Source organism: Halichoeres trimaculatus, unplaced genomic scaffold (assembly GCF_033239565.1).
Source record: "Halichoeres trimaculatus isolate MK-OKI-2021-1 unplaced genomic scaffold, fHalTri1.1 fHalTri1_scaffold_14, whole genome shotgun sequence".
Taxonomy (NCBI): Eukaryota; Metazoa; Chordata; class Actinopteri; order Labriformes; family Labridae; genus Halichoeres; species Halichoeres trimaculatus.
In genome coordinates this window covers 11,412,290-11,439,126 of record NW_027437192.1, presented here as the reverse complement: position 1 = coordinate 11,439,126, position 26,837 = coordinate 11,412,290, and the positions used below count along the sequence as shown (strand labels likewise).

Below are 26,837 nucleotides of genomic sequence, written 5' to 3'. Positions count from 1 at the left end.
GGCAACAAACCACCAGATGTCACCCACGCCTCAGTGCCTTTAATCTGCATTTTTATGAGGCGTAATGAATTTGGTTTTGGCACTGTGTCACACAAGTGCTTGGTGCATAACAGCACGAGGGGCTTTTATTTATTTTTATTTTTGTGAAGATGAACTCACAGTCAATGTGCACACATTAGAGCAGCAGAATTGCATGGATGCAGCAGAGGCAGCAACAGGATGCTCTTCCTCCTGATGATACATTACCGGAGCACATTGTACGTCCTCGCTCCACGCTTGGTGCAGTTTTATCTGGTTGAACCGGTGACTTGGCCATCCTTCTTCTCAGCCTCCAAGGGCCACTCTCCAGCCTGTGTGCAGCCGAGCGTGAATGCGCAGCTCCGGGATTGCTCGGGATGTGTGACAGGCTGCCTCGGAGAGGGGTAATTCCGAAGGGCAGTAGAAGTAATAGGGTAATCTATTATACAGTCCAACTCTTTCTTCTTCCTCCTCCCCTCCTCCTCCTCTTCCTCCGCTCTTCTTTCAGTCTTACGGTTTCTCGCTGCCTCTGCCCTTGCATCAGCATTTCGTGAGGACAAATGAGGAGTAGAGTTTAACTATGCACATTCCCGCTGCCCTCCTGCAGAGCCCAGCACTTTCTCAATTAAACTGGAGTCCGTCTGCCGCCATGATTCAAAGCCCACCCCCTTGCAGAGCTCAAACACACACACATCTGCAGACACACACGCACACACAGCTCCAGACTAGCTGTATGTGTCCAGGTTTGACATATATTTAACATATGTTGTGCAGCACGTTAACCAGCCTTTACGCACACACTGGCAGACGGGGGGAGAGTGAAAAACAAAGCAAGTAAGAAGAAATCAACCCAAGGAGAGAAATTTAGGAATCAGGGTTGTGATTCTTTTTTTATCAATGTACTAATTTGAGGTTTATTTGCACAGATATGAGGGGAAGCAGCAGTGTGTCAAATTTTCCTTTTTTTTTGTAAGCCTACTTTTTCCACTTTTTCCATTCAAATTTCTCACCCTCATCACTTTTACCTTTTTTTTTCGAGCCAATTCTCATCAGGGCTAAGAACATTCACCATAGTCAGCATCATCTTTGTCTGAATCGTTCTTATATTATTTTTCAGAAAATTCCACCTGAGCTGCCAGACCAATTAAACCCTCCTTCCTCTACCTCCTGCCTTATCTTCTTCAGCCCTTTCACCTCCATCCTTGACATTTTTCTCTTTCCATTTTAGTCCCACCTCCCAGAGAGACAGGGACACAGTGAGAAAGAGAGAGAGAGAGGGCACCATCTCCTCCTCTTCCTCCTCACTCAGCTCCCTTCTCCTCTCAGCACACGCTCACTCTCCCTTCCCTCTGATGCTGACTGGATGCAGACGGGGGGATTTCCAGCAGCTTCCTGACTCTGTCCTCCCTCTCCTCTCCTCCTCTTCCCCTCCTCCTCTTCTTCTTCCTCCTCTTCCTTCTACAGTCCAAAGCTTCTCCTCTTCTTCTTTTCTTCCTCCTCTTCTTCTCCTGCTCCTCACCCATCAGAATGTGGCACTCGGTGGCACTGCTCCTCTCTGGATTCTCTGCTTTGATTCACGGTGAGTCTGCACGCCTGTGTCTGCCTCTTTCTGCCTGTCTTTCATCCTGATTTTGGGAATCAGATTGCAGCAGTGTCACTTTGGTGTACGATTTTCGTAGAAATTCAGGAGTTGCTGGTTGTGATGCTTGTTTATTACGTTGTGTGGAGGAGAAAAGAATTTAAAGTGGAAGAAATGCAATTTCGGGAAAGAAAAGTGAGAAATTTTCTCACCTGTTTGCTCACTTGTTTACAGTTCCAGGATTTTCCACAGCTGATTCCCCTGTTTTTAAATAGATATACGCCTTTATAAGTTGACCTAAAGGATTACGTCTCTCTATATATCCATGGATACACACGAAATGTATTTTAACAGGCTGGTTGATCAGAGCAGCCAAGGCAGCTGACAGAAGAGTCTGAGCAGTCACTGCAAATCACTGCTTTTCTTTCTGTCATTCCACAAGTCTCTGCTCCTCCACATCTGTATGCACGTCAGGGAATCTAACCCCCACAGAAAACAGGTCACAGATCTATTGAATCGCACATATAGATCGACTCTACCATCTTGTGTTGTGATGTTATGCTGCAGCCGAGCTGATGGAGCTCTGGGATGGAGAAGTCGTAGCTGGATGTGAAAGCTGACAGTGGATGACAGAGCAAAGAGGGAGACAGAGAGGGGGAACTTTCCCCAAGGCAGAGGCAGTGAAATCCTTTACTTTTTGTTTATTTTTCCCAAGAAGATTTGCGGTTTGGAACAATAAGTCCAGAGACGAGAGGAGAGAAGTTTGTGTTTTTCGCAGGCGAGAACCTCTTGAACTCTTTACCCCTTCTGTGAAAGTCAGAAAAAAACAACACCTACACATTTTTTTTCAAAATCATCCACTGTCTCTGTGTTTGCCATCTTCTTTACAGCACTGTATTGATGTTACATAACATCAGTCTGAGAGAAATCCTCAAGTCTTGGACACACATTTTTAATTTCATCCCTTTAGCAGTAACAAGAGAAACCCTACATATCTCGTCTTTAAGTTGATTCCTTAAAAGATTTGGGCCAACAGAACACAGAAACATAATCAGACGAGGCCGGAGTATGTTATATTTGATGAACTAATGAAACAATGTCATAAAAACACAGAGAGTTATGTTTTAACTGCTCCGACATTTGTGGTTTACAACTCCGTCTGCTCAAACCACAGCTAGTTTAATAAACATCTCAGTTCTGGGTTTTTCATGGAGTAGTAAGATTAATAAACATTCATTAGTGCCAGTTATCCTCTCATGGTCTAATTAGCTAAGTGTTGGTTTATCTGCATTCGCCCTCTGAATAATGTTAATATTAATGTCAAAAACTCTGGCTTAAGGGTTCGACCTCCCCTTAATATTTCATCAGCGTAAGGTAAGATCATAAGAGTCAAGATAAGTGTGATTAACTGTGCTAAAATACCAGTTTCATTTCTGCTAATTTCATCATTAAATTTTGCTCTATCACATTCCTTCTAGATGTATTTATGGATAAGAAAGTTCAGCTCCGGAGGGTAGAAATCTTCTGATTTAATCAGCATTTTTTTAAAATCTATTTTCAGTGCGTTTGCCTGCCTGTACTCCCACCCCAAAATCTCTCATGTAGTAGATTTCTTTCTTGGCTTTTCCTCTCAAATTGTGTGGCTTTACTGAAGAAGAAGCTTTTGTATGTTTGCTTTTCATTTCCAGGCTGCATAAACACTCTGTAGTGGAAGTGACAGTTAAGACAGAGGAGATTAGGAGAGTTGAGGCAGCTTTATTACAGGTCAAAAAAAGAGAGATGTAATCAGTCTCTTGTAATAAAAATATTTCACCTGCACACTGGGAAATATTGGCATGTTTGGAAAGGTAAGGAGCTTCACAGAAGGAGCTTTTGGCTTCGAGGATGACCTTGTAGGTTATCATCTTGAGGAGGCAGTCAAGCGTGAGCAACACCTGAGTCCAAGAAAAAGATTTCCAAAGATTGTATAATAAATGGTCCATCAGTGACATCACCCATCTGTTTCTAATGTAGAGTTTTGAACCCTATCGTCTCAAGATGTGGGCTCAGAGTCCCATGACGTACTTTGACAGGGTGCCCACCTGTCTGTCAGGTGAACTGCTCATGTGATTGGGCAAATTTGTGATCTTAATATCTTCTAAGCTGCCAAGTGATAAAACTGATTAATCCCTGGTACAGTGTGCTTATAGATACGTGGGCTTTCCAGACTGTTAGAGATTTTAAACAGGTTTGTTTCTGCTTTAGGAATAACCCTTTTTGGCTTGGTGTGTAAAGTGGTTTCTGGTACTTTGAGAGCCAGCCTCAACTCTCAAAGAACTGCAGTCTTTAGCACTTCCATGTGGCTCCTTTCCCACAGCTGGGGCTTTACCCTTGGCTTTGTCATATCGTATTGTGTCATACCGTCTCAAAACAAATTGTGACAAAATTTTTTGTTTGTTATTCTGTCTCTCCAGTGTCGCTGCAGGGTCCTCACCAGAGAAACCTACTGAAGAACCTCCTGAAAGACTACAACCGCATGGAGCGGCCAGTGGGCAATGATTCTCACCCTCTCACTGTGGTCTTCTCCCTCAGTTTGGTACAGATCATGGATGTGGTGAGTGCATAGACTGTATAACTAGGGGACGCAGTCTCCCCGACATCACTTGTCTGTTGCTGACACAGATTTTTGAAGCAAGTCAGATGGCGCGGCCATGTTGGAAGTAATGGGGGTTTCAAGTCTCCACACTAACAGCTATAAGGCACCCGTCAGTCACATGAGCTGAGCTGTTCCTCTGATTGGTTGCACTCGAGATCTTGATATCTTCTAAACTGCTGAGTTAGAAAAATTAACCACTTGTACAGCGTGTGCTTATTGTGAAATAAGCGATTCAGGCAGCAGAGGCTTTTTGTACAAGGCTGTTTTTGTGTTTCTGCTGTGAAAATGGCTTTTTGGCTTGGTGTGTATAAGACTTCTGGTAATTCTGGAGCTAGCCTCAAGCAGACACAGGAAAAACAACGATTTTAACACTTATGCACTGTCTCATGTTTTTAGACCTGAGGTTGCCGCTTGGGTGCGTGTCTGCTGATGCAGTTTTTTTTAAAGCTCCTGTGAGGAACTTTTGATATGCTTTGACAATGGCGCCCCCTGTGGATAGAGCAGTACATTTGATGCCTTTGCTGATTTTGTCTTGTACATATTCAATTGATAATTCAAATTAAAGAGCACGTCTGGTCTTTAACCAGCCCAAAACAGCACACATCACCCAGCTGTTAATCTCGCTTCACTGGCTTCCAGTAGCAGCTGGAATCAAATTCAAAGCTCTTCTTCTGGATTACAAAACATTGACAAGAATGGCTCCTGCCTACCTGGGGTCCCTCATCCAGGTCTACGCTCCCTCTCGCCCACTACGCTCTGCTTGTGAAAGACGCCTGGTGCTCCCAGCCCAGCGCGGCTCCAAATCACTAGCCAGACTCTTCTCCTCTGTTGTGCTCAAATGGTGGAATGAATCACCTAACTCTATACGATCCACAGAGTTCTTTCTACTTTAAGAGATGTCTGAAGACTTATCTGTTCAGGGAACACTCGTGCACTGAAGTTGACCCTTCTCCTCTTTGCCCTCAGGGGTAGAATGAGTCAGAAGGTCTAAGACTCAGCTCTTATGATTTTTTAGCACTGTTACTGAATTTTGTTGAAGATTGAGGTATACTGTTGCAGCAATTACTTGTGGTTTGTTGGCTTGTTGATTATTATGCCCCCCCCCCAAAAAAACAAACAAACAAACAAACAAAAAACAAAAAAAACCTTGCACTTAATGGCAGCACCTGCAGCCAAATAACTTGTAGCACTGTTGTCGCACTATAGGTTTTCCTTCTGTCTAAATTCTTGCTTGTGTTGTACGTCCCTTTGGACAAAAGCGTCTGCTCAATGAAACTGCAAACTGTAAAGAATCTTTGTTGTTGAAAATACCGAAAAATCTTCTGTCAGAATGCTGTTAAAAGCGCCTTCGGATACCTAACCCCCAGCAGCAGTATCGGGCTTCAAAAATGACAAAATAAAGATATTTGATCTTCATGCTGATATTCTTGTTTGCTTTTGATGTTCATGATGAAGTCACAATTTTAATGCCAGCCTGTTTCATTATGAGTGAAAAACTCCTCACAGGAGCTTTAATCTACAAGCCTGTTATCTCCACATTCAGGTCGTCACTCAATTATTTTTTGTTTTCTCGTGGAGCACAAGGATTTACAGCCTCTTGTTTATCTGGGGGCGGCTGTAGCTCAGCGGAGGAGTGTGTTGTTGAGTCCTGAATTGGTTAACTGTGACGGTCAGAGTGTTGCATCCTCTGTTATCAGAGTGTGAATGTGTGTAAACGAGTGAATGTGTCATTTAGTGCTGGAGCGCTTTGAAGAGCTCAAGACTAGAGGGATGCAGTCTCAGAACAATTAATTGACCCTTTCCTTTTCTTAATTAATAGGGAAATATATGGAAATTTTAATTTGATGCCTAATTAGTTTTTTTTTTTCCAAATGCCCTGAAACAGTGATTTTGACATTAATAGTAACAGTGAAAACAATGTCACAGAGCTGTTCTCTTTAGTGGTTTTCTATCTGATTTTGGAGGCAATGTGGTGACTTTTAAATCTCTAATGGTGGCGCACAATAAGGTTCTACTTCCTGTTTGAGATTTTCTTCTTTAGAGCTAAGAGGAAATGCAAATTTTATTTTATTTTTCTTTTTTTTCCAGGATGAGAAGAACCAGGTGCTCACCACTAACATATGGCTTCGGATGGTAAGGATGTGTGCTGACTTTCTGTGTTGAGTAACATTTGTTTGAACTTTGTTTTGTTGTTTTTAATCTTGTAAATTGATAACCTGCGCTGCGTGAATCTTTTGATCTGAAGCTATTTTTTACTTCTTCACTGTTTTGACAGTAGAGGAGTGAAATGATTCAGATGTATTATTCATATGGATTCTGTTAGATGTAAACCGGATATCAGAGAGGATTGAAGTTAGAGCAGCTTGTCTTCTGTGATTCTCATCCTGTGTGTTGGTGTTTGTGTGTCTCAGAGCTGGTTTGACCACTACCTCCAGTGGAACCAGAGTGAACACCCTGGTGTGAAAAACCTCCGTTTCACCACAGATCAGGTGTGGACTCCTGACATCTTGCTGTACAACAGGTAAAAAAACACACAAACACCTGAACACGCACGTTATGTTTCACGTTATATTCCAACAAGTAGTGTCACTCCCTCTCTGTCCTTCCCCAGTGCAGATGATGACTTTGACTCCACCTTTAAGACCAACGTCCTGGTGAACTCCAGTGGCTACGCTGAATATCTCCCACCAGGTGAGTCTCTGACCTCTTTTCCTCTTCCTCCCTCCTGTTTCTGTTTCGAATCACTCCCCTGTCTCCCCACGGTGCAATGGCAGCATCTCATTTTGCAGTCTCTGCACGTCTCCCCTGTTTGTACATTGACATTAATATTTTATTAGTATAAAACAGATCCCTGGTTACTCACTGGTTACAGATCCTCAGCGATACCTATAAATAGGAAACGCTCGCCTTCCTCCGTTTCCTGTCTTCACCCAAACGCAAGACCGGTGTAAGCTTGTGAAAGTGATCTCTCCTGGGTTTCCACGTCTTTTTGTACTTTGAGTCGTTTCTTTGTACGTCCCATCTCAGCAGATTGAATCCCTGATGCCAGCAGGGGGCTGAGTTGAGCGGCCTTCTGATGGGAAAGGGGAGAAAAGCCACCTTATCAATTCCATTCAGCGGCCATGTTTATTAATAGGCTTCCTCTGAATGTAAACACAGCTCCTCAAAGCTGCGATCTGGATTCTCTCCAATTAGCGAGAGCATGAAGAGATAGTGCTGCGGAGGAGAGGTTTTAAACATGGGAAATAATGAGAATGAGGGCTGGAGAGTTGGGTGTGCAGAAAAAGTGGGAGAATGAAGCAGCAAACCAGATTTTTTTTCCTCCCTCGCACATGCCAAGTTGCAGCTCCTGAGGTCTTTTTTTTCAGGCGGTTACTGACAGCAAATAAAAGGCAACAGGTCTGTGGGTGGCAGGTTTTGGAGCGGGAGGCCTGACACACAGTAAATAATTCACAAGGCGGAGGATGCCAGGTGTCTGCCTGCTGCACACCATCATTTGAAGAAGGTCTCTTGTAGCTGCAGAAGGTGCTCTGTTGTTATGTTTGGGCGTAATGGTGAAACAGGAGATAAGGTGTAACAGGTTTTTTTATTTTAAGCACATATCTCTGCAGGGTGACATTTACAAACTAGGAATCTTGTATGCAGGCGTCGTAATGCCATCATGGAAGCAGCTTACAGAATGATGGAGTTTCATTTTGCTGAGAGAGCGCGAAGGAAGGAGATTGTTTCAGGCTGCATAGAGACGCAGGTGTCTTGTTTGTATGTGCTTCAAGGATATCTCTGAAAGCAGAACAGTGGACTGCAAAGGAAATGCTTTCAACCCATCAGAGTTATTTAGTGTCTTCGAAGCTCATAACAAGAGCAATTATGAAGACATCATCCCTTATGGAGCAAATTCAACCTCCTGCAAGAGGTTGGTGTCAGTAACTTAATCTAGAGGGCAGCGAGTTAATAAAAGACAATTTACTGCCTCTACTTCACTTTTTCTCTGCTCCGAATCCTGAATCCAACCTGCTAACCTCCTTTCTCTTCCCCACACTCGCCTTTCACTCCAATGAAGGCTGATTTGCATGTCAGCAGCCTCATAATGAACGTCTTTGAGTGTGTGAGGCTTCATTGACATTTTGGTTCGGTGTGCGTCCAAATGTCTCGACAGATTTCATTCGTTTTATTCCAGTAATTACTTTGAGAGCTGGAGGTTGCCGGCGACTGCTCTGAGGACTGTTGTGGTTCTCTGTTTTGGTCGTAGGATGTCTGGTGCATGATTGTTTTGTGCCTGCCGACGTGTGCATTTATTTTGCATAATAACACCTGTAATCAGATTAGGGCACAACCTCATTTCTCCTGTGTCACCCTTATGTTCGTTTCGCCCTTCCTTTAGCCGTGTTTGGAAAACAGAATTCTATTTGTGCAGAAAAGTAAAGCGAAACCTGTGAAAAACAAAACCACTGCCAGGTTTTTATAATACACATTTCTTTGATGGAGTTTTGTTTCTAATCTAGTGTGCTCCTGCTGCCTCCAAACTCAATTTCAAAAACAGTAAACTCTCTGTGGACTTGCACAATGTTTATAAAATCCTTTTCCTGTGTGCCCTCGTATTTGGAATGCAGTGTTGTGTAAAAAAGTTGTGAGTTGGCAGAGTTAAGAACTCAGGCAGTCAAGCGTAGATATGAAATGAATGAAGATTCTTTCTGACAGGCAGCTTTGTATTCAGCGCAGGTTTTCTGCACATCACAAGTGGTCCTCTTATCCTTCCCTCCTCACCTCTCCACATGGAGCTGCAGGGTCAGTGTTGTCGTTTAGTCGATTGATTGTAGAGCTTTGACTCTGAGTCACCTCCTTCTTTTGTCTGTCTCGGCCTCTGTCAGGAATCTTTATGAGCACCTGCAACGTGGATGTCCGCTGGTTCCCCTTTGACATACAAAGGTGTGAGCTGAAGTTCGGCTCCTGGACTTATGACGGCTGGCTGCTGGACCTCCAGATGAACGATGCAGACATCTCAGGCTACATGCCCAATGGAGAATGGGACCTGATAGGTGAGTGAAACTGTCACATCACAACAAATACGCCTTCAGAAGGACTGAGTAATTTTCTCTCTGTCTCTTTTTCGTAGGCGTTCCAGGCACCAGAAATGAGGCCTTCTACGATTGCTGCAAGGAGCCGTATCCTGACGTGACGTTTGTTGTGACTATAAGACGGCGGACTCTCTACTATGCCCTGAACCTGCTCATCCCCTGTGTGCTGCTCTCTTCGATGACACTGCTCATCTTTGTGCTGCCAGCTGACTCCGGGGAGAAGATCTCACTGGGTGAGCAGATTAAAAAAAGCCACCGTGGAGGAAATGTTTGGACAAAAAGCTGTTTCAGGCAGTCAGAAGACATAAGAAGCAGCATGGAGAGCTTTATGGTTAGATATCCTGATCCTTAGGTCAGGGAGCTAACGCAGAGAGATTGAAACCAGTGTGAGTTTGGGTGAAAGTTGATAATCTAATCTGTTTTAGATCATCGAGATAGGAATACATTAATATTAAATCTAATAAAAACACAGCTTCCTACGCAGATTTTCTTTCCAGTTTAACTCTGTGTGTCTCTACCAATTTACCCAAAATTAAATACTTAAGCTAATTAGATGCTGCGAGTTGTTGTCAGTTAATTGTTTAGACTCATTTAAAATAGTTTATTGTGATATTCCCATAGGCAATATATCAGATGTTGTATTGCATCAAAAAGTATCAAATCATACGGTTTCATTACATTGTGTTGTGAGGCAGCTTCTACAACTTAAATGTATTGATACTGATCGGTGGTATCAGTTATCGGTGTATCAGTGCCCCTCAAGCTTGATTTGAATTGGTGGGAAGAGATCCATGGTGCTGATCCAGGCAAACAGCTCTATGCCTTTTTTTTTTTTTTTTTTTTTACCAGCGCTCTTTGCTACTTGATTTGAAGTGTTGCCTCTGATACACTTGCTTTGTTTTTTGCTGCATTACCAGTCAACAGGCTTTAAAAGTTTACATTTGTAAGGGAACTTGTGTACATTATGAAAAATTGTTTTGATGTTAAACATTTGAATATTTCATAGTTTAAATAGGTATTAACTTCATTAATTCCATATACTCATTTTTTGCCTTTTACCCAAAACATTACCAGTCTTATCCCACAGTAGGGCATGCAGGTTATTATTTAACACAGTTATCAGATCAGTATCAATCGATACCAAAGCCCAGATAACGGAAACAGTAAAGTAAAATCAGAACCAGAAAAGTTGGATTGGTGCATCCCTAGCTGTAATGCATCAAATGAATGGTACATACCTTATAGCATTATATAACACACGTAAATCTAATGATAACGTAATCTTGCTGCATTGTATTGTAACGTATGATATTATAACTTATCATATCGTATCCCAGCACTTTGTATTGTATCATGTTTAGTTGTATCGTTATGTATTGTATCCATAGACTGTAAAAAAAAATGGGCGTCCGCTTGCTCGGTTCGAGGTGAGGTCTCCACAAAACTGCTCCCCCTGGTGGCTGGCTGCAGTATAGGTTAAAAAATCTGGCCCTCTAGTTGTTCCAGATGGGCTGTGGTCAAACTTTAAAAAATTAACACACCTCGTAGAAATGTTTCTCACGTCTGATTGTTGTGGTGATTTGAAGATATCATTTGGTTGTTGTGTATTCAAGTCCTCTTTTTTCGGAAAAAAATTGTTTTCATTAGTTATAGGTTAAAAACGAGGCTTTACGTAACGTTTAACGATGATTGACAGTCGCTGTTCTCTTGTATTTTTTCGGGGATTGTAAAATATGTCAGGAGGTAGAGTCAAGAAGTGATTAGACAGTCGAAAGAAAAGAAAAAATCATTATTTTTGTAATCCAGCTCCAATCAGAATCCCAGAATCCCTCATCATCTCTACTGCGCAGACTCTGGCTGCACAACTGCTGCAATGGCTGCGCCTGTGACGGGGGTATTTTGGCTTCGAAACCGTACAATGATAAATGGCAGAGCTACACTGTCCACGCTATATACAGTCTATGATTGTATCACATCATGTCACATTGTTACGTATCGTTATGTATCATGACGTATTGTAACGCATCGTAACGTTCCGTAACGTTCCGTAACGTACCGTAACATTCCGTAACGTACCGTAACGTACCGTAACGTACCGTAACGTACCGTAACGTACCGTAACGTATCATAACGTATCATAACGTATCATAACGCATTGTAACGTATCATAACATATCTTAACGTATCATAACATATCTTAACGTATCTTAACGTACCGTATTGTAACATATCAGATCGTATCATAATGTATCATAATGTATCATAACGTATCATAATGTATCGTAACGTATTGTAAAGTATCGTAAAACACCTTGAAGAAACTTACCACATTGCAATGTATCATATCATATTGTATCGTTACTTTTTGCATTGTATTGTACTGTAACATACCATATCATATCATAACATTACTTATTGCATCATATCATGTCACATTGTTTCAGAACATATTGCTATTTATTACTTATTGCAGAACGGACTGAATTGTATTGTACCATATTGTTTTAGATGTCATATCATGATGTACTTTTTCGATCGGGTCTCATACATGGGTTATAGTATTGTGTCATAACATATAATTTCAGTCGGTGTCATAACTTATCATACCGTACTGTAGCATATCGTATCATATTATATAGTGATACATGATATGGTTCAATGGTGGAAGTGGAAGAACATTTCGCATTTTATGCTGTTTATTTCGTGTTGTTAAGAAAAGTTAGGTATTGTGTTGTATATTGTTTATAGCACAGTGTTTTATATAGAAGTATTATGATGCATTGGGCCATGCTATACCAACCCCATAGCATTACATGGTGTCATCTGAAGTTGCTTCTAGTTTCAGATTAGAAAGTACTCTGGTTAATCATGTTGCCTCTAGTTCATCACACACATGATGAGGTCCAAAAACTGCTGCAAAAAGTTAGTGTAGGCAAAATGAAAGGTAGCCATCCTTTATCGGTGTAGGTTGCAAACTGTTTTCCAAAAGTATTAGCATGTCAGTGTTTTTATTCAGGAGAATTTGTAATCACAAAAGATAGTGGATTACCCTCGAAGGAAAGCCCCAAAGGCGCACACCTAAGGTCCCACATCCATCACTGAGCCGGATGAAGCTTTAAATGAATGACTGCAATTGAGTAACACCAGAAGTAAGTTATGTACGTCCCTCATACAGCTGTAATGGATGAGGGAGCAAGCTTAAGAGACCAAAACCCTCCTTTTACCATCTCAAACATGTCTTTTTCTGCTGCAAGATTTAAAATTTTAATGCAGGAGTCTAAGGGGAATGAGGACTTTCAAGAAACTACACTTCAGGCTCACAATTCATGTTAGAAACGAAGGTTTTTCAGCATAGTTACGTAGTTAGAGGTTGACGTCAAGGTTCTGACTTGTTGTCATCCTGCAGATATATTTTACGCTGAGAAATATCTTTACCCTCCATCTGGAGCCAGCAGGTGGATGCTGGGGTGGTGCTGGGGCTGAACGGTGACAGCACAGAAACAGGGCGCTGAGGGAGAGATGGGAAATGTTGCAGCTTAAGTAGATTGCAAACCTGGGCGGCTGTGTTTGGCAGATGATTGTGGGGAATGAAAAGAGTCAGGTGTGTATCGCTGTTCAGTGAAAATTAACTTCCTGAGCTTGAGGTGTTGCTCCATTTTTTAATTTTTACATCATTCGTCAATGCTGCTCATTTGGAATGATGAATAATGGTGCACTGTAGAGGTTTACAGAAATGACCACCTAGAAAAGTCACACTTTAAGGTAGCCGAACTCTGCGTGAAGAACTCTAATCAGTTACTCTGAAGCAGAAAAATGAAAGAGTGTCACTAAAGACGAGTAGCAGGTTAAAAGAGGAAAACGGAAAAGGTGTGGAGCAAATACAGGAGAAGGATTACAGGATGAAATAGAGAGATGATAAACGTGAGGAGGAGGAGCAGAGACGGATGGCTTTGGGAAGAGAGTCGTGAAAGTGGAGCTCAGACAGGAGAGGAATTCTGGAGGGATGAGGGAGGACGACGGGAGAGAGCTAGGGAGGAGTGATGGGGGAAAAAAAAGGTGGGATACGATCAAATCAAAGTATAATAGGATGAAAGGAGAGGGAGGAAGGTGTGCTGGGAGGCAAGAGCAGCTGCAAATAAATTTTAATATGTGTTTCAGGCAGTTTGGAGGACTAGCTGGATTATGCTCATCTCGTATGGTGGTTAAAACTCAAGCCAACACAGACTCTAGACAGGCCTTTGCTGAATTAAAAATCAATTTAATGAATAATTGATTAATGAAAAGGTAAGGTAAGGTAACTTATGATTTCTTTTTGGCATTTGCAAATCAGAAATACAAAATTTCCCTATGCTTTCTCTACTTTATGAGACTTCAAATGGATTGACTATGGGTTGTGACTGTTGCTTGTATAAATAATGTGATTTTTTTCCCCTAAATCCTTGCACGCAGGCTCCTTCCAAACACCATGGTGGTATATTTATGTTTTTATGCGTCTTATCTCTCACCAAATACACTGAAAAACCTTGATTTTTGGCTCAGTGTCTGAGTAGGAGGGAACTGGGAGGGGAGCAGCGACAGCATTGTCAGAACATACCCCTAACCTCCATACAGGATGCATTACGCAGCATTTCTCCACCGACAAAAAATGCAAAGCCTTACACACACGGCCAATTAACCTATTGATGTAATTAAGGCTAGTGAATTGATTGTGGGGAGAGAGCTTACACACTGCCTTCCAGGAAAATACTCTGTCACTCCTCTGATGGAGGAGACACAGGGACAAAGTGGGAGGGACTTCAGGGTTTAAGGAGCCTGCTTTTAAACAGAATTAGTGCCATTTACTGTTGAACAAAGATAACATAAAAGATTTCATTTTCTTAATACCCTTAAAGAGAGTTCATAATTTATCTCCAGACCTGAGAGTTTTAATTGAATGCTTCTGAGTTATGCCAGCGAAGCACTCCTTAAATTCTGCGTGTTTGAGAATTGAGATGGATAGTGTGGAGGCGGGTAAATGAAGATGGAGATGAGTTTCAGAGCAGGAGTGTTCGAGGTGTGTGTGTGTGTGGATTCACAGAGTGCATTTTCCGGAAGGGTTACAGAATGTCAAGAATGTAATTCACTGTACGAGCATTAGCCGGTCATTTCCATAAACCGATCCTGAGTGTGACCACTTATCAAAAACCCAAGCAGACTGATGTAGTGACTCAGGAGAACGTTCCGGTACTCATATGCATTTCCCCATTCATCTGCAGGTATCACCGTGCTGCTGTCTCTCACTGTTTTCATGCTGCTGGTTGCAGAGATCATGCCGGCCACGTCCGACTCTGTTCCTCTTATAGGTATGTGTTGAACTGCATGTGCTTCTTTTATGACTCTTTCATCTTCCCTTTGACAAGAACGGTGTCAAGAGATTTCAAATTTCACTGCCAGCCCAAAATGCACTTCAAACCATTTATAGCTGGTGAAGCATTCTCAGCAGATTCTCTAAAAGCTCCTGTGAGAAATTTTTGATTTGTTTTGAATTTTGTGCACCCACACGCCCAGCAAGGTTATAATAGTTTTGGATTTGTCATTATAGTTTAGTTTTAGTTAGTTTTGACATTTTATTTTCCATTACAGTTTAGTTTTAATTAGTTTTAGAGCGGGCATTCAAGTTTTTATTTAGTTTTGATTTTTGCAACAAGGCTTAGTTTTAGTTTAGTTTTAGTTTTTTCACACCTTATTACCAGCTGCAGGATTCAAAAAGGTCAGAGTAAATATTTTGTCATACTGTTTATTTTCAAGTCCAACATAGAGCTCACTGCTCAGTTAATGCTGATACCGAAAAGTTGGCTGCTGCCTTAAACACATGAAAATAATATAAACTTAGTATAAAAAATATAAGCATAAATTATATAAAATAATGTTGACATAAATTACATAAAAATAATATTAACATAAATTATAAAAAAACAATATAATATGAGCTTCAATAAATAAAAACTTGGACTCTGTAACAATAAAGGCAGACTCAAATAAAATAAATACTTGGACTTTGTAACAATTAAACTATTACAGATGCTCTGATTCAGTGCTCCACTATGTTTCGTTGCAACACATTGCACAGCCAGTCAGTGCAGTAAACAAGCTCGTCCCTATACGCTGCTGTGATGTTGCTGTGCGGCACTTACAACTGCCGAAAACTGTCCAAAATTGGTTGGGAAAATGGGTCGGATTAAGTAAAATCCTAAAGGCTATTAATATTGTCAAAAACTATAACTAAGGGAATTTTGTCTATCATTTTAGTTAGTTTCAGTCAGTTTTGTGAGCACAAGATACAGTTTTAGTTTACTTATCGTTTTTGTTTTCTTTTCTAGTTTTTATCAGTTTGAGTTAACTGCGATGTATTTTAAATTTTAGTTTTCGTTTTTAGTTTCGTTTTAGTTAACAATTACAACCTTGACGCCCAGATAGTAAAATATATCACTGAAGGGGAATCTTTGCCTTGACATAGAAAAAAAGAGTGAATCACTAAGTCTGACACCTACCCCTCACCAATAGTTTTAGACATCAAAATTGACTTTGTATAAATTGTCACTCATCTTCTTTATGATTTTGTTTTCAATTTTAGAGCAGAAGAATCAGTATATGTTTCATTCAGTTTCACAGCTGGCTAGAAACTCCTCACAGGAGCTCTAAGTCTACATTTAAATTGAAAAAAAAAAAAATGCCAGACTTAAAAGGAGGTTTAAAATCCCACAGGAAATGAATGCAGGACATAGAACTGGTGCCATAAAGCAGCACACTTCCCTGACCTCAAGATGGTTCAGGTGATATGTAAATGATAATGTTTAGTTAGCCACCAGACAAAGTGAGACAAGACCTCCACAAGAGGCAGAGGAGACATGTCCGCCCTGTCTTGTTTCTGTTTGGCACTATCATCAGCTGGCTACTTATTATCCAGCTATCCTGCTGCTTTGAGCTTGGGTTTGAATGTGGTGAGGTCGGTGCAGGCACAAATGTGTTCTCAGATGTGAGTTCCAGAGGGAGGGGCTGGCAATAGTGACGCCCCAGGTTCGGTATTTGATCCTACACTGTGGTGAGGAGGGGCGAAAACTATAGGGTGGTTTATGGATGGTGAGGGACCAGGTTATGGCGGGCCTAATATGTCAGCAGGAGGACTTTGAAGTGAATTTGCTGGGAACAGGGAGTGAGTGGAGGTTTTGATGGACAGGGGTGATGTGATCATGGGGAGTGGGAAGTGATGAGGGTGAGTAGAAAGGCTGCTGAGTTCTGGATTTACTGAGGCTCATTTAAAGGGGACATACCATGCTGATCCCTGATTTAATACTTACATATGATATAATACATTTGAAAACAAGACCTTTTACCCCCTGAATTTTCAAAAAATGAGATTTTGTATTTTTTCTGATATCCTAGAACGAGATTTGATGCCTCTGAAAATAGGTCATTGCCAGTTGGCCGTGAGATTTCGACCGTCGTGACGACACGAGGATCCTTTCTTTTTATTGGAGTAATCTGATAAAGCAGCTCCTCCTCTGTGATGTCAGTTAGTCACACAACCGCCACCGAGGGATACACCCACCAAGACCCGAGTATCCCCCCTCAGATGCTGGATGCAGGGACTCTGCTCTGCTGAGCAGTTCGGCTTTACATAGTGAATGAGCAGTTAAAACACTGTAGTTTTAGCAGGCCTCGTAATACTTGTGAGACTGTGATATTTGCATGATTGTTCTGACATGCACTGTGAACCTGGACCACAATAATGCTGTAGTAATAACATAGTGACGAACTGACGGTAGAGACTACACTTTCAGCATGATGCATAAAACAGACAGAGAAAAGCGAAGGAGCAGGATGGAGCCCTGTTGTAGAAATAGTTTATTGGTGAAGTCTGCCTATATTTCCACGTATAAACTATACATGTTGCAGTACTGATTTGACTCACCACACTGAAGCGTCATGTGATGATCTGTGTCGAGGTGGATTTTCTTCCTCCTGAGCTGCAGAACCGTCCGGGTCTGACTCGGGGTCCAATACAAAAGGACGTATCCTACACTCTGCCATTTTATTAGTGCTATCAATGCCTTACGGTGAAGTTTTGGCAAACAGCAAACTCGCTCGGTCTGCTTCATTCAATATGGCGATTTTGTAAATACTGCCATGCTGCAAAAACTGCCCCCTTGCTCTACCCCCTCCACCCCTCTGAAAGAACTGACCAATCAGAGCATAAAGGGCTGTGACGTTGCGAGGTTACTGGAGGTCATTCTCGAAACAGAGCGTTTCAATGAGATCTTCAGAATGGCCTAAAATGAGGATATTGAGAATGCTATTGTGGGGCAATGAAGGAACTAAATGACTTGTACTGAGGGCAGAAATGCTTTACAGGCATCCTAGTCTGGCACAGTGAGAAGGAGAAACAAGCATGATATGTCCCCTTTAAGATTTTCGATGATGAACCACAAAAGATGGTATTGAAGTTGTAGATTCTAGATGAGCTGAAGGCATGTATCTAGGTTTCAGCTGCAGAGAAGGAGAGTAATGGACAGAGACGTGTTATGTTGAAAGAAAAAAATGCCATCCAAAATCCAAAATATTTACAACTGTATATTTCATCAATTGTTGTGAAAACAAAGAAGTAAGGCTTAAATTTTATATAAAACTATGCAAACAAAAACCATTTGATACATTTTTGATATTTCTGTGTTGCCCTGGGGTGTCTAAGCCAGGATAACAACAGTATTAGTGGCAGCAGATTAATTTAAGAGACACAGCAACATCTGCACACAGGTAGTATGATTTTCTACTGATCAGCTTAGTTAAAACTTAAGGGGTCATTAAAGGATTTTGACCAATCCCAAATTAGTATTTAAGGACCATGAATGTTCTCATAAGTTCCAACATTGATCCCTCACAGTTGGATTTCCTCTCTGAGGAAACAGACTTCACTGCAGTGTCGTACGACAGAGACTGTGATGTGTGTATAGAGAAACTTTTGCCGTCTGTCCAGGATTCCAAGATTTAGAATTATTGGAAACAACTCCAGCTCATCACCAACAGCGCTAGAGCTGCGAAAGTCCAAAAACCTCAGAGGAGCCTAATTTATTTTAGCCATCTGTTTGTCTTAAAAGTTAACTGGCTAAATTGATTGTGGGCGCAGTGCCGGAAATTATGTTTATTGAGCTTGAATTTGCGACCAGAGACAGATACATGGCCACGTTTGCCTCCAGATACAAATCCTGGTCATTAAAATCAAAAATAAAAAAGCGGAGTCATAATCACCAGAGTGCTGCCTTCAGCATATTTTTTTGATACAAATAACTCAGCTGGTGCATTTTTAATCTGATGTAATGAACACATTGTTGCTGTCAGCGGGCAGGGGTTAAAGCCCAGATCTCAGATATGAGGCTTGATCATTTTTTAAAATCTCTTTTCAGAAGCTTTCTGTTGAGATAAATCATTTTTTAAGGGATGCTGATTCATAAAATTGTGTTGTGGCTTTAAAATGATACATAATAGAGCCTGATTGTGTTCTCCACCCAGGTCAGTACTTTGCCAGTATAATGATCATCGTTGGGATGTCAGTGATCGCCACAGTCATCGTTCTGCAGTATCATCACCACGATCCAAATGGAGGAAACATGCCCAAATGGGTGAGGCTGAGCTCCAACACTTCATCATAACCTGTGGTGCATTATCAATACATACATCATCCTCTGCAGCCTGTCTGGTTCCACACATGATCTATTGTTTTTATTAACCTCTAGTCCAGAGTCAGATTCAGTCGTCAGCTCTGACGTTTTTAGTCATTCTCCATCCATGTGTGACTCTACCTGTGCTCCTCCACGTCAGCTTCCCTTCCCATTGTCTCTGCTCTGACTTCCTGGGCTATGACTCATGCGGTGGTGTCATTCTGCCTGAGTGTTCATCAGATGCCTCAGCTCAGACTTCAACAGGAGAGTGTTTCAAAGAGCTCTGGATATGTGGGCGGATTTGATTTGACTCCCTCGTCTTATTCCTCTTCCTTTCTGTTTCATGCTGAAAAATGTATCAGGACCTTTTTTCAGAGGAGTTATCTCTAAAGTGAATGTATGAAATAGTTAGATGTGAGAAAAGGTTCTAAAATAACACCATAAAATATCAATGATTTATACAATTGGCTGGGAGAGTTACGGCTCTCTGTGGGTGACAAAAACTGGCAGGTCTATATAAATCGATGGGTTTACAATTAGCTCAGTTGCATAAGGCTGCAGATGCGCCTTTTAGCGATACACCACAAGGACACTCTGTTGATAAATGGCCTCTTCATACACTCGATGGCCAATTAATGAAATAATTGATGTGGTTCAGATGAGTGCATTGAACCGGCACAGTTCATAATCACAGCTACGGACAAACAGAACGTCAAACACTGCTACCTTACCGCTAAACAAACACTCAGCAGAGGCTAATTGAGCAGTCATCTGGACATTAGCTCCTCATTAGGTACCAGACGCCCATCTGGATGCTGTTAAGCCAATACACTCATTCAAGGGACGTGTAGTCTTTTTCCAGGGGAGTTATTTTATTTTTATTTGGAAGCAGAGGAGAGAAATGAAGAAAAAAGAGGAGAAAACAAGGTTTAGAAGCTAATCTTCTCTTTATCCTAATGCTGCAGTTTACTGGAGCATTATTGCACGCTCATTACCGTCAGGAGAGAGTAATCTTACAGTCAATCTCACTGATTCCACTGTTAAAATTCAACGCTGCCTCTTTAAGTATCCTCTCTGCTGGAAATTCATTTAAAGTTAAAAAATCCTCCTCGCCTCGGGTGCTTTAACTGAGCATCCCCTGAGGAGCTCGTACTTCTTCTTATACAAGTACAGCAGAATTCTGAAACAAGAAAAGCAAGTTTGAAGACAGCAGAACGTCGGTCTGACAAAGAAATGAAGCTGTTTAGCAAGTGTACCAGATGTCATGTGAAGGTTAAAATGTCTGAGTGGATCGTTGTGCGTCACAGCTTTCTTGTTTGCCTTCACTTTCTTCTTCCTGTCCCTAACTTTGATTTTTACATATTCATCTCCACCCTGCAGGTTCAGCTTGTCTTGCTGCAGTGGGTGGCGTGGTTTTTGCGCATGAAGCGTCCAGGGGAGAATGACGACCCAGAGCGTCCACCATGTGCCCCACACTTGCGGCGCTGCTCCTCAGGCTCGCAGAGTGGCAGCATCCCAAACCCTCCTGACCCTACCCTCCATCCACTGCACCCTCAGAACCTGGCTCCTCTCCAAACCGGACCCCTCCACGCGGGGCACCCTCACCTCCACGCCCAGTCCAGTGCCAACAACAACGGGAACCTTCTGTACATGGGTTTCCAGAGCCTGGACGACCCCTCGATACTCTCAGAATCTCTTCAGAGGAATAACCTCTCCTCAGGGCCCTCACGTGTAGCAGGGAGCCCACCTCCTCATCTCCCGTCTCAGTTCTGCAGCTCCCCGCCACCTCCTACACCCAATATGGATACTGTAGGCTGCCCCAGCACTGTCTCCAGTGGCGGAGGCTTTGGCGGTGGAGCAGGGGGGCTTGGAGGCTGTTCGTCTTCAGGGATAGGAGACCCCCAGCTGCAGGCGATCTTGGAGGAAGTGCGTTACATGGCGGATCGTTTCAGGGAGCAGGACGAGACTGAAAGCATGGCCGACCAGTGGAAATTTGCAGGCGCTGTAATCGACCGCTTGTGTCTGGTGGCATTCAGCGTTTTCAACATCATATGCACCATATCCATCCTCATGTCTGCTCCAAACTTTGTTGATGCTATTTCAAAGGACTTTGTTTGAAAGCAAAAGAGAGGAAGAGCGTGAAGGAAAGGAGGATGGGAATTAAATATAGGATGAAGGATGGAGTCGGCCCGGATCCAAGGAAACACAATATCCAGTGGACTGCTGGCTCTGTGATTTAAGATCACGGGAGAACTGGGAAATAGAAAAAAAATAAATGGTTTTCTTTGCAATACACCCTGTTTTGTAGCTGAACTAAAAGCAGGAAACAGATGACGGAGGGGATACAAAATGAACTTAAAGCAAGATTAGGACGAAGAAGGTGCTCCATCAGACTGTTGACAAGCTGGATAGATTTTCATGGTGGATTCAGTGACTTTCAGCCAACATTAGGAGGAAGATATGTCAGGAGGAGAAAAGACTTTCAGCCTAATGAAGGCTCTGGTGGAGAAGATCCTAAAGCAAGGAGACAGAGAGCTCAAGAGAGAAAAGAGATGGGCATTTGATTGGACAAGATAAATAAGACGGACATTTGGCTGTTTTATTTTCTCGGGGAGGGAAAACAGTCTTTCACTCCCACATGTCGAGAGTAAACCAAGAAAAGAAGACGAAGAGACTTTTACAAAGAGCAGTGAAGGAACGACGCTTCATCCCTCTTGACATTGGTTAATGTACATTGGGGTGAGCGGCCTGACGTTTTCAAAGAGCGGACTGAAGATCAGAGAGCTGACACAGGGAGGAGAAGAAGAGGATCTCATCTATCATTCAATCACATCAGTTTAATGACCGTCAAATTGAAAGACCTTGGTTAATCTTTAAGACTAATCAGCTTTTAAAAGATGAAGTTCCCTCTCTGCTCACATTTAAATTTCTAGAGCCTTATCTCATTGAGCTGATTGGCAATCTGCAACAATCAGCAGAGATCAAAAGCTGCTCAGCAGCGGGCACAGTGTGCTGTGCTTATCGCGACAGGAAACTGAATTAACCGGTCATCAATGATGCACTGGCCAGTAGCTGCTCCACAGTGGAGGCTTGTACCAATGATTACTCATTTAGCAGTTACTTAACTGTACCTGGCAGTTCCTGACAGGCTCAAAGACCTCTCTGAATTTCATACTAAAGGTTTAAAGAGGAGTCTTTAAAAGATCATGACAGAAACAGAAAAAGATACGATCATAAAAACTCATGAATCTGAACAGAGACCCAACATTGCATCAGGTTTTTTTCATATTTTTTTGGTGTTTTTATGAGTGGTTTCACATCCATCTTCAGGGAGAGATGAGACTTTAATAGAGCTGTTTTTCATGAGTTTGACTCCAGTCACTCAAGCAGTGATTTACAATGTTTACTGACCTTCATCCAGAGAGCATCTGAAGAAAATGGCAACCATTAAAGAAGTCTTCAATTATTTTGAGTTTGGTTGAATCGATGTCTTTCCTCGACTTTTAGAGAGTTAGAAAATCATTAAAATACTGTCTCGTATCTCTGCCGGCAGTTTAAATGAATTCAACGTTATCCTGGCTTTTCTCAAATCATAGGTTTAAAGAGGGTTTTAGTAAGAAGGATCCTAAAAGTAAGTACGTAATACAATAAGAATATGAGTATAAATAAATTAAATATAAAGTAAAACGTGAGGTTAAAACAACAGTTCTATGAATTTACAGGGCAGCTATGATAAATTAGGTAGGTTAAAAAGTGTAATACAAAAACAAATTCTTCTTAACCATTCGCAATATTAGCTAGTTAGCAGTAATGTTAGCCAAACTGTTTTTGATGCTTACGGTAGCTGTTACAGTTTGGCAGTGTATAATGAGTTGTTAAAACTAAATGTGACTTATCAGAAATTCATCGACAGCCGACAGCTAATATTAGCATTTATCCAATTCTCACTCTGATTATCCTTAGCTAGTTTACATTTTGATCTTATTTAAGCTAGTTAACATTATCAGCTGGTAAAAAAAAAAAAAATCTTCTCCATTTCAGACATACTTGGTAAGCATTCGACCAGTTTTACACAAACATAGCCTTGAGCTAGCTAACACCATTAACTTGGTGTCACCACAACATTATCGTCAGCGAGGAGGGTTAGCGCACATGTTAGCTTTAGCTTAACTATAGCCAAGGTGATCCCACGTTGTTTAACTGAAAATATTTACCAGGTTTGAGCAGCAGCCATCTTTCCTTTATTGTTTTTTCAAAGTGGGGAAATCAAATGCTGCTATAAAACTGTACTGTTGAATCCAGGTTTGAGCTTAAACTACTGAAAAAAAAGAACAAGTGCTGTATCAATGAAACACTTTCTGGTTCACGAGGGTATTAAAATGATGATTAAAGGTGAAAAAGCAGGAGCTATATCTCAAGGTCAATTAAAATTCTTGATAGCCTGTCAGCAAGGGTAAGCTAGCTGCTAATTATAACTTCTAACAATTTTAGCCATGTTTACGTAGCGTACAAATTGTTTTAACTTGAGAGACAAAATTTATTTTCAGGATTTTAACATTCAGAGTGTTTCCATAGGCTAAATGGGCAAGAACAGTTTTTCCTACGCTAAATTAATGCCACTTTTAACTTGGATAATAGATGCCAAAGCAGCAGTTGAGCTTCTGATATCTCATATTTAAAGGATTTAAAATTGGGGTTTGACTCGCCTTCTGAGCATGATACCAAAAAAAAATCAACAAACTTACGAAATGTTAGTGACCACTTTAAAATGATGAAGAGTCATACTTTTAATAAATGTTAAAGTTTGGGGGCTTTGATGAGTAAACAATTTAGTGCTTATTGTCAGAAGACAAGTGAAAGAGGACACACGCGGCTCAGGTTTATTGAGGATGAGTCATTTGAAATTGGTTGAAGAAATCCAGTTGCTAGTGCACCTTTAACCACTATTCTCTGTATAACTGCAGAGTTTCTCTGTGCTGGAAGAAAGCATCACCTCAATATCAAGTATGATGTGGTTACAGCTCTGGAGCACAGCTCACCAAGACAAGTTAAGAAATATTGGAAAAAAACACATCCTCAGCAGTATTCTTTATTGTGTGTTTCAGGACGTACGGTAGTATAAATATGAGCTTTTTGAGGTATTCCTGGATAACCCACTTCAGTCATCCTGTCACAAAAAAAAAACAACAACACAAAAAGCAGCTCAGTGTGTTTGCCTCCATTTGAGATGCTGATCTCATTGAATTGTGGAAAGTTATCGTAGTATTATTCAACCACACATTCAGTTAGTAAGCAGGGACATGAATAAGTTACTCCCCAGTTTGTCTGACAGTACAAGGAAGAATCCTAAAAAACAAACAGCAGTGTTTTGGGGAAGGCTGGAGTTATTTTCTATTTTTAAACTGTCAAGAACCCCATTGAAAAGCAAAACCTAAAATCTGCTCAGTCCTTTTCTACTCTGCATAAGGCACACAGCCCATTTGTTTCTGATAAAGACATAATCCTTTAAATTGGGTTAAAGCTATATGTTTCATTTGGTAAGGGCTAAATCATCTCATAACTCAGCTGGGCTTTGTAGTTTTTGGCAAACATGAATCAAGTGTAATAAAATATAGGATTAGTTGGAGACTCCTTAAGCTGTGAATTAAACATATTAGTGACTATTTGTGGCAGTTGAACAATGTTCATGGATGAACTTAAATTAACCACAGAGCTTTCTTTACTATAATGAAGAAACAAGAGACTCAGAGCAACAATTTGGCCAATTGCTTTTTCTAAAGAGGGAGTGCTGTGCTCATTTTCTGGCTTCATATTGTCCTTTTGAGAGCTTTACGAGATTTACAGCTTAAACACTTCTGTACTCATGTCAGGCTGGCTCTTCTAAAAACCCTTGGTCCTGCTTCGTCTGATACATTTCATTTCAGACAGAGGAGTCGCGAGGCCTCCTCCACTGTTGCCATGCTAGATAGTCCCCTTTCTCCATCTAAATGGACAATATGGCCATACGGTTTGTTTCGGACATAAAACTGAAACTAAAAGTTTTGAAAGGAACAAAAACATCCTCAGCAGTGTTTATTTTGTTAATGACAATTAAAATGATAAATGTGACAAAGACAAACTCAAATAACTCACTGATGATAAAAACACAAAGGGAATTTTTTCTTTGCTTTTGTTACAAAGATGATGATGAGACAAAAATGTTAACGGTGGACAATCAGACATTCAAAATCCATTTTCAACCACTGTGTCTAATCTTTTAAAATACAAGCGAATCATCTGACACATCAAGTAAGACTGTCGGCCCCCTATGCGTCTGTTACTGAAGGTGCCATACAGCCATTGTAGAATCCATTATTTGAGCGAGAAATAAAAAAAAAAAGAGTTATGGCATAAATGTTGCCAAACTCGATTTGTAGTAAGGATCATTTTTCCATATTACTTTAATCTGCAAAGACAGCACAGCAGTTTTAAATTGGTAGGCCAGTCCAGACTCAAATGTTACAGTAAAATATCAGTAAAGAAACAGTTTCAAGAGAAAGAAATGTTGCTGATTTAGACACTTGGTACAACTTTAATGAATGAATTTAAAGAAAATATTTTGACGAAAAGTTACGATAAATTTTGTATTAAGTTTAGAAATGGCTGAAACAGGTATTTTAGTCAAAGGCGTAAGACTAAGACTTCATCTTAACAACAAGGTGTCTCATCCTGGGGTTGATACACGTAAGCCTCACAATTTAAAACTTTCCGCATTTAATATCAACATCCAATAATTTATCCAAACATTTGTGTGTAAAATGTGAAAAAGCATAATATTAGATTTTTTCTTTTACTTTTGCAAACATTCTGTTTCTGTTTTCATAATTCTGGTTCATTTGTGTGAAAACAGCATCTGAGCTAGCAACATACAGCCAAGCTGACATGCAGATATGAATCTTTTTATTGAAACAGGGTTTTATTCTCACTTCACATATTGCATCATGATGTTTTTTTGTTTTTTTTGCAAAAATGTTGCCATTTTAATGCATCATCTCACTCAAACAGCACAAGTGAGTCACCAAAACAACTTTATCCTCAACGCTCATTTCAAAGGATGCCAATTATGCATGCTGTGTTAGAGTCACCTAGCACTTATGTGTTAAGTTTGTTGGACTACAAATACCCAGAGCCGTTTGCCTCTTTGAGTGGAGTAATGATGGGTTCTGCCTGACCTTTGTCCAGCACATTTCCAGCGCTACGCGAGGCCAAAAGCACAGAAACTTAACACTTTGGATACATTATTGTTCAAACGAAATACGCAACGGTTTGTGTTCTCATTGGACTTTATGCCACTTAGAAAAAGTCAAATGTTGACGGTATTCCTGATCGACACTGTCTTTACTTTCCCTCTTTTTCTGAATTGACAGTTATACAATTCATCTCTTTCCCTCTCTTCATCTTGTCTCCTCTCTCTTCCTCTCTAACGTTGACTCTCTTGGCAGGCGGAAAGTAAACTTCCTGCCGTGCCGTTTGCAGAAGGATGTTCTCCTTCCAGCACACACTGACGCATAAACACTCCCATCTGTACAGAGCATTTCTCATCCTGGAAAATAAAGGATTCTGTCTTTTTATAATACAACCTTTGGTCTGCATGCTATCTCTCTCACACTGTTGTCTGGCCCGACACCCAAAAAGAAAAGAAAAATGACAGAGCAAGGGGGTAAGAGAGGAGGATAGAAAGTGCTGACGTGCAGTGGGAGCTGGACAGGGCCTTAATTGATCACTCGTTCAGGAAGGAGAGGAGAGGAGAAGGAGGGGGGGATGGGAAGGGAGGGGAAAGTTAATGGAGGAAAGAG

The 26,837-nt window shown here is 41.1% G+C and overlaps 1 protein-coding gene across 1 annotated transcript; it reads left to right on the top strand.

The window, feature by feature from the left end:
- Window positions 1-270: 270 nt before the first annotated feature.
- Window positions 271-26,587, top strand: chrna11 (cholinergic receptor, nicotinic, alpha 11). The gene is made up of 11 exons (XM_074686272.1): window positions 271-452; window positions 1,483-1,597; window positions 4,051-4,190; window positions 6,321-6,365; window positions 6,644-6,753; window positions 6,844-6,923; window positions 9,101-9,268; window positions 9,346-9,540; window positions 14,563-14,649; window positions 18,854-18,963; window positions 20,383-26,587. The coding sequence occupies exons 1-11, from the start codon at window positions 396-398 to the stop codon at window positions 21,118-21,120; spliced, it is 1,845 nt and encodes a 614-aa protein (XP_074542373.1). The 5' UTR covers window positions 271-395; the 3' UTR covers window positions 21,121-26,587.
- Window positions 26,588-26,837: the final 250 nt, after the last annotated feature.

Excerpts from the sequence above, each read along its gene's own strand:
- chrna11 (XM_074686272.1), top strand. The coding sequence starts at position 396 with ATGTGTGACAGGCTGCCTCGGAGAGGGGTAATTCCGAAGGGCAGTAGA. Across the intron at positions 6,754-6,843 it reads GACATCTTGCTGTACAACAG|TGCAGATGATGACTTTGACT; the intron begins GTAAAAAAACAC and ends GTCCTTCCCCAG. Across the intron at positions 6,924-9,100 it reads CGCTGAATATCTCCCACCAG|GAATCTTTATGAGCACCTGC; the intron begins GTGAGTCTCTGA and ends GGCCTCTGTCAG.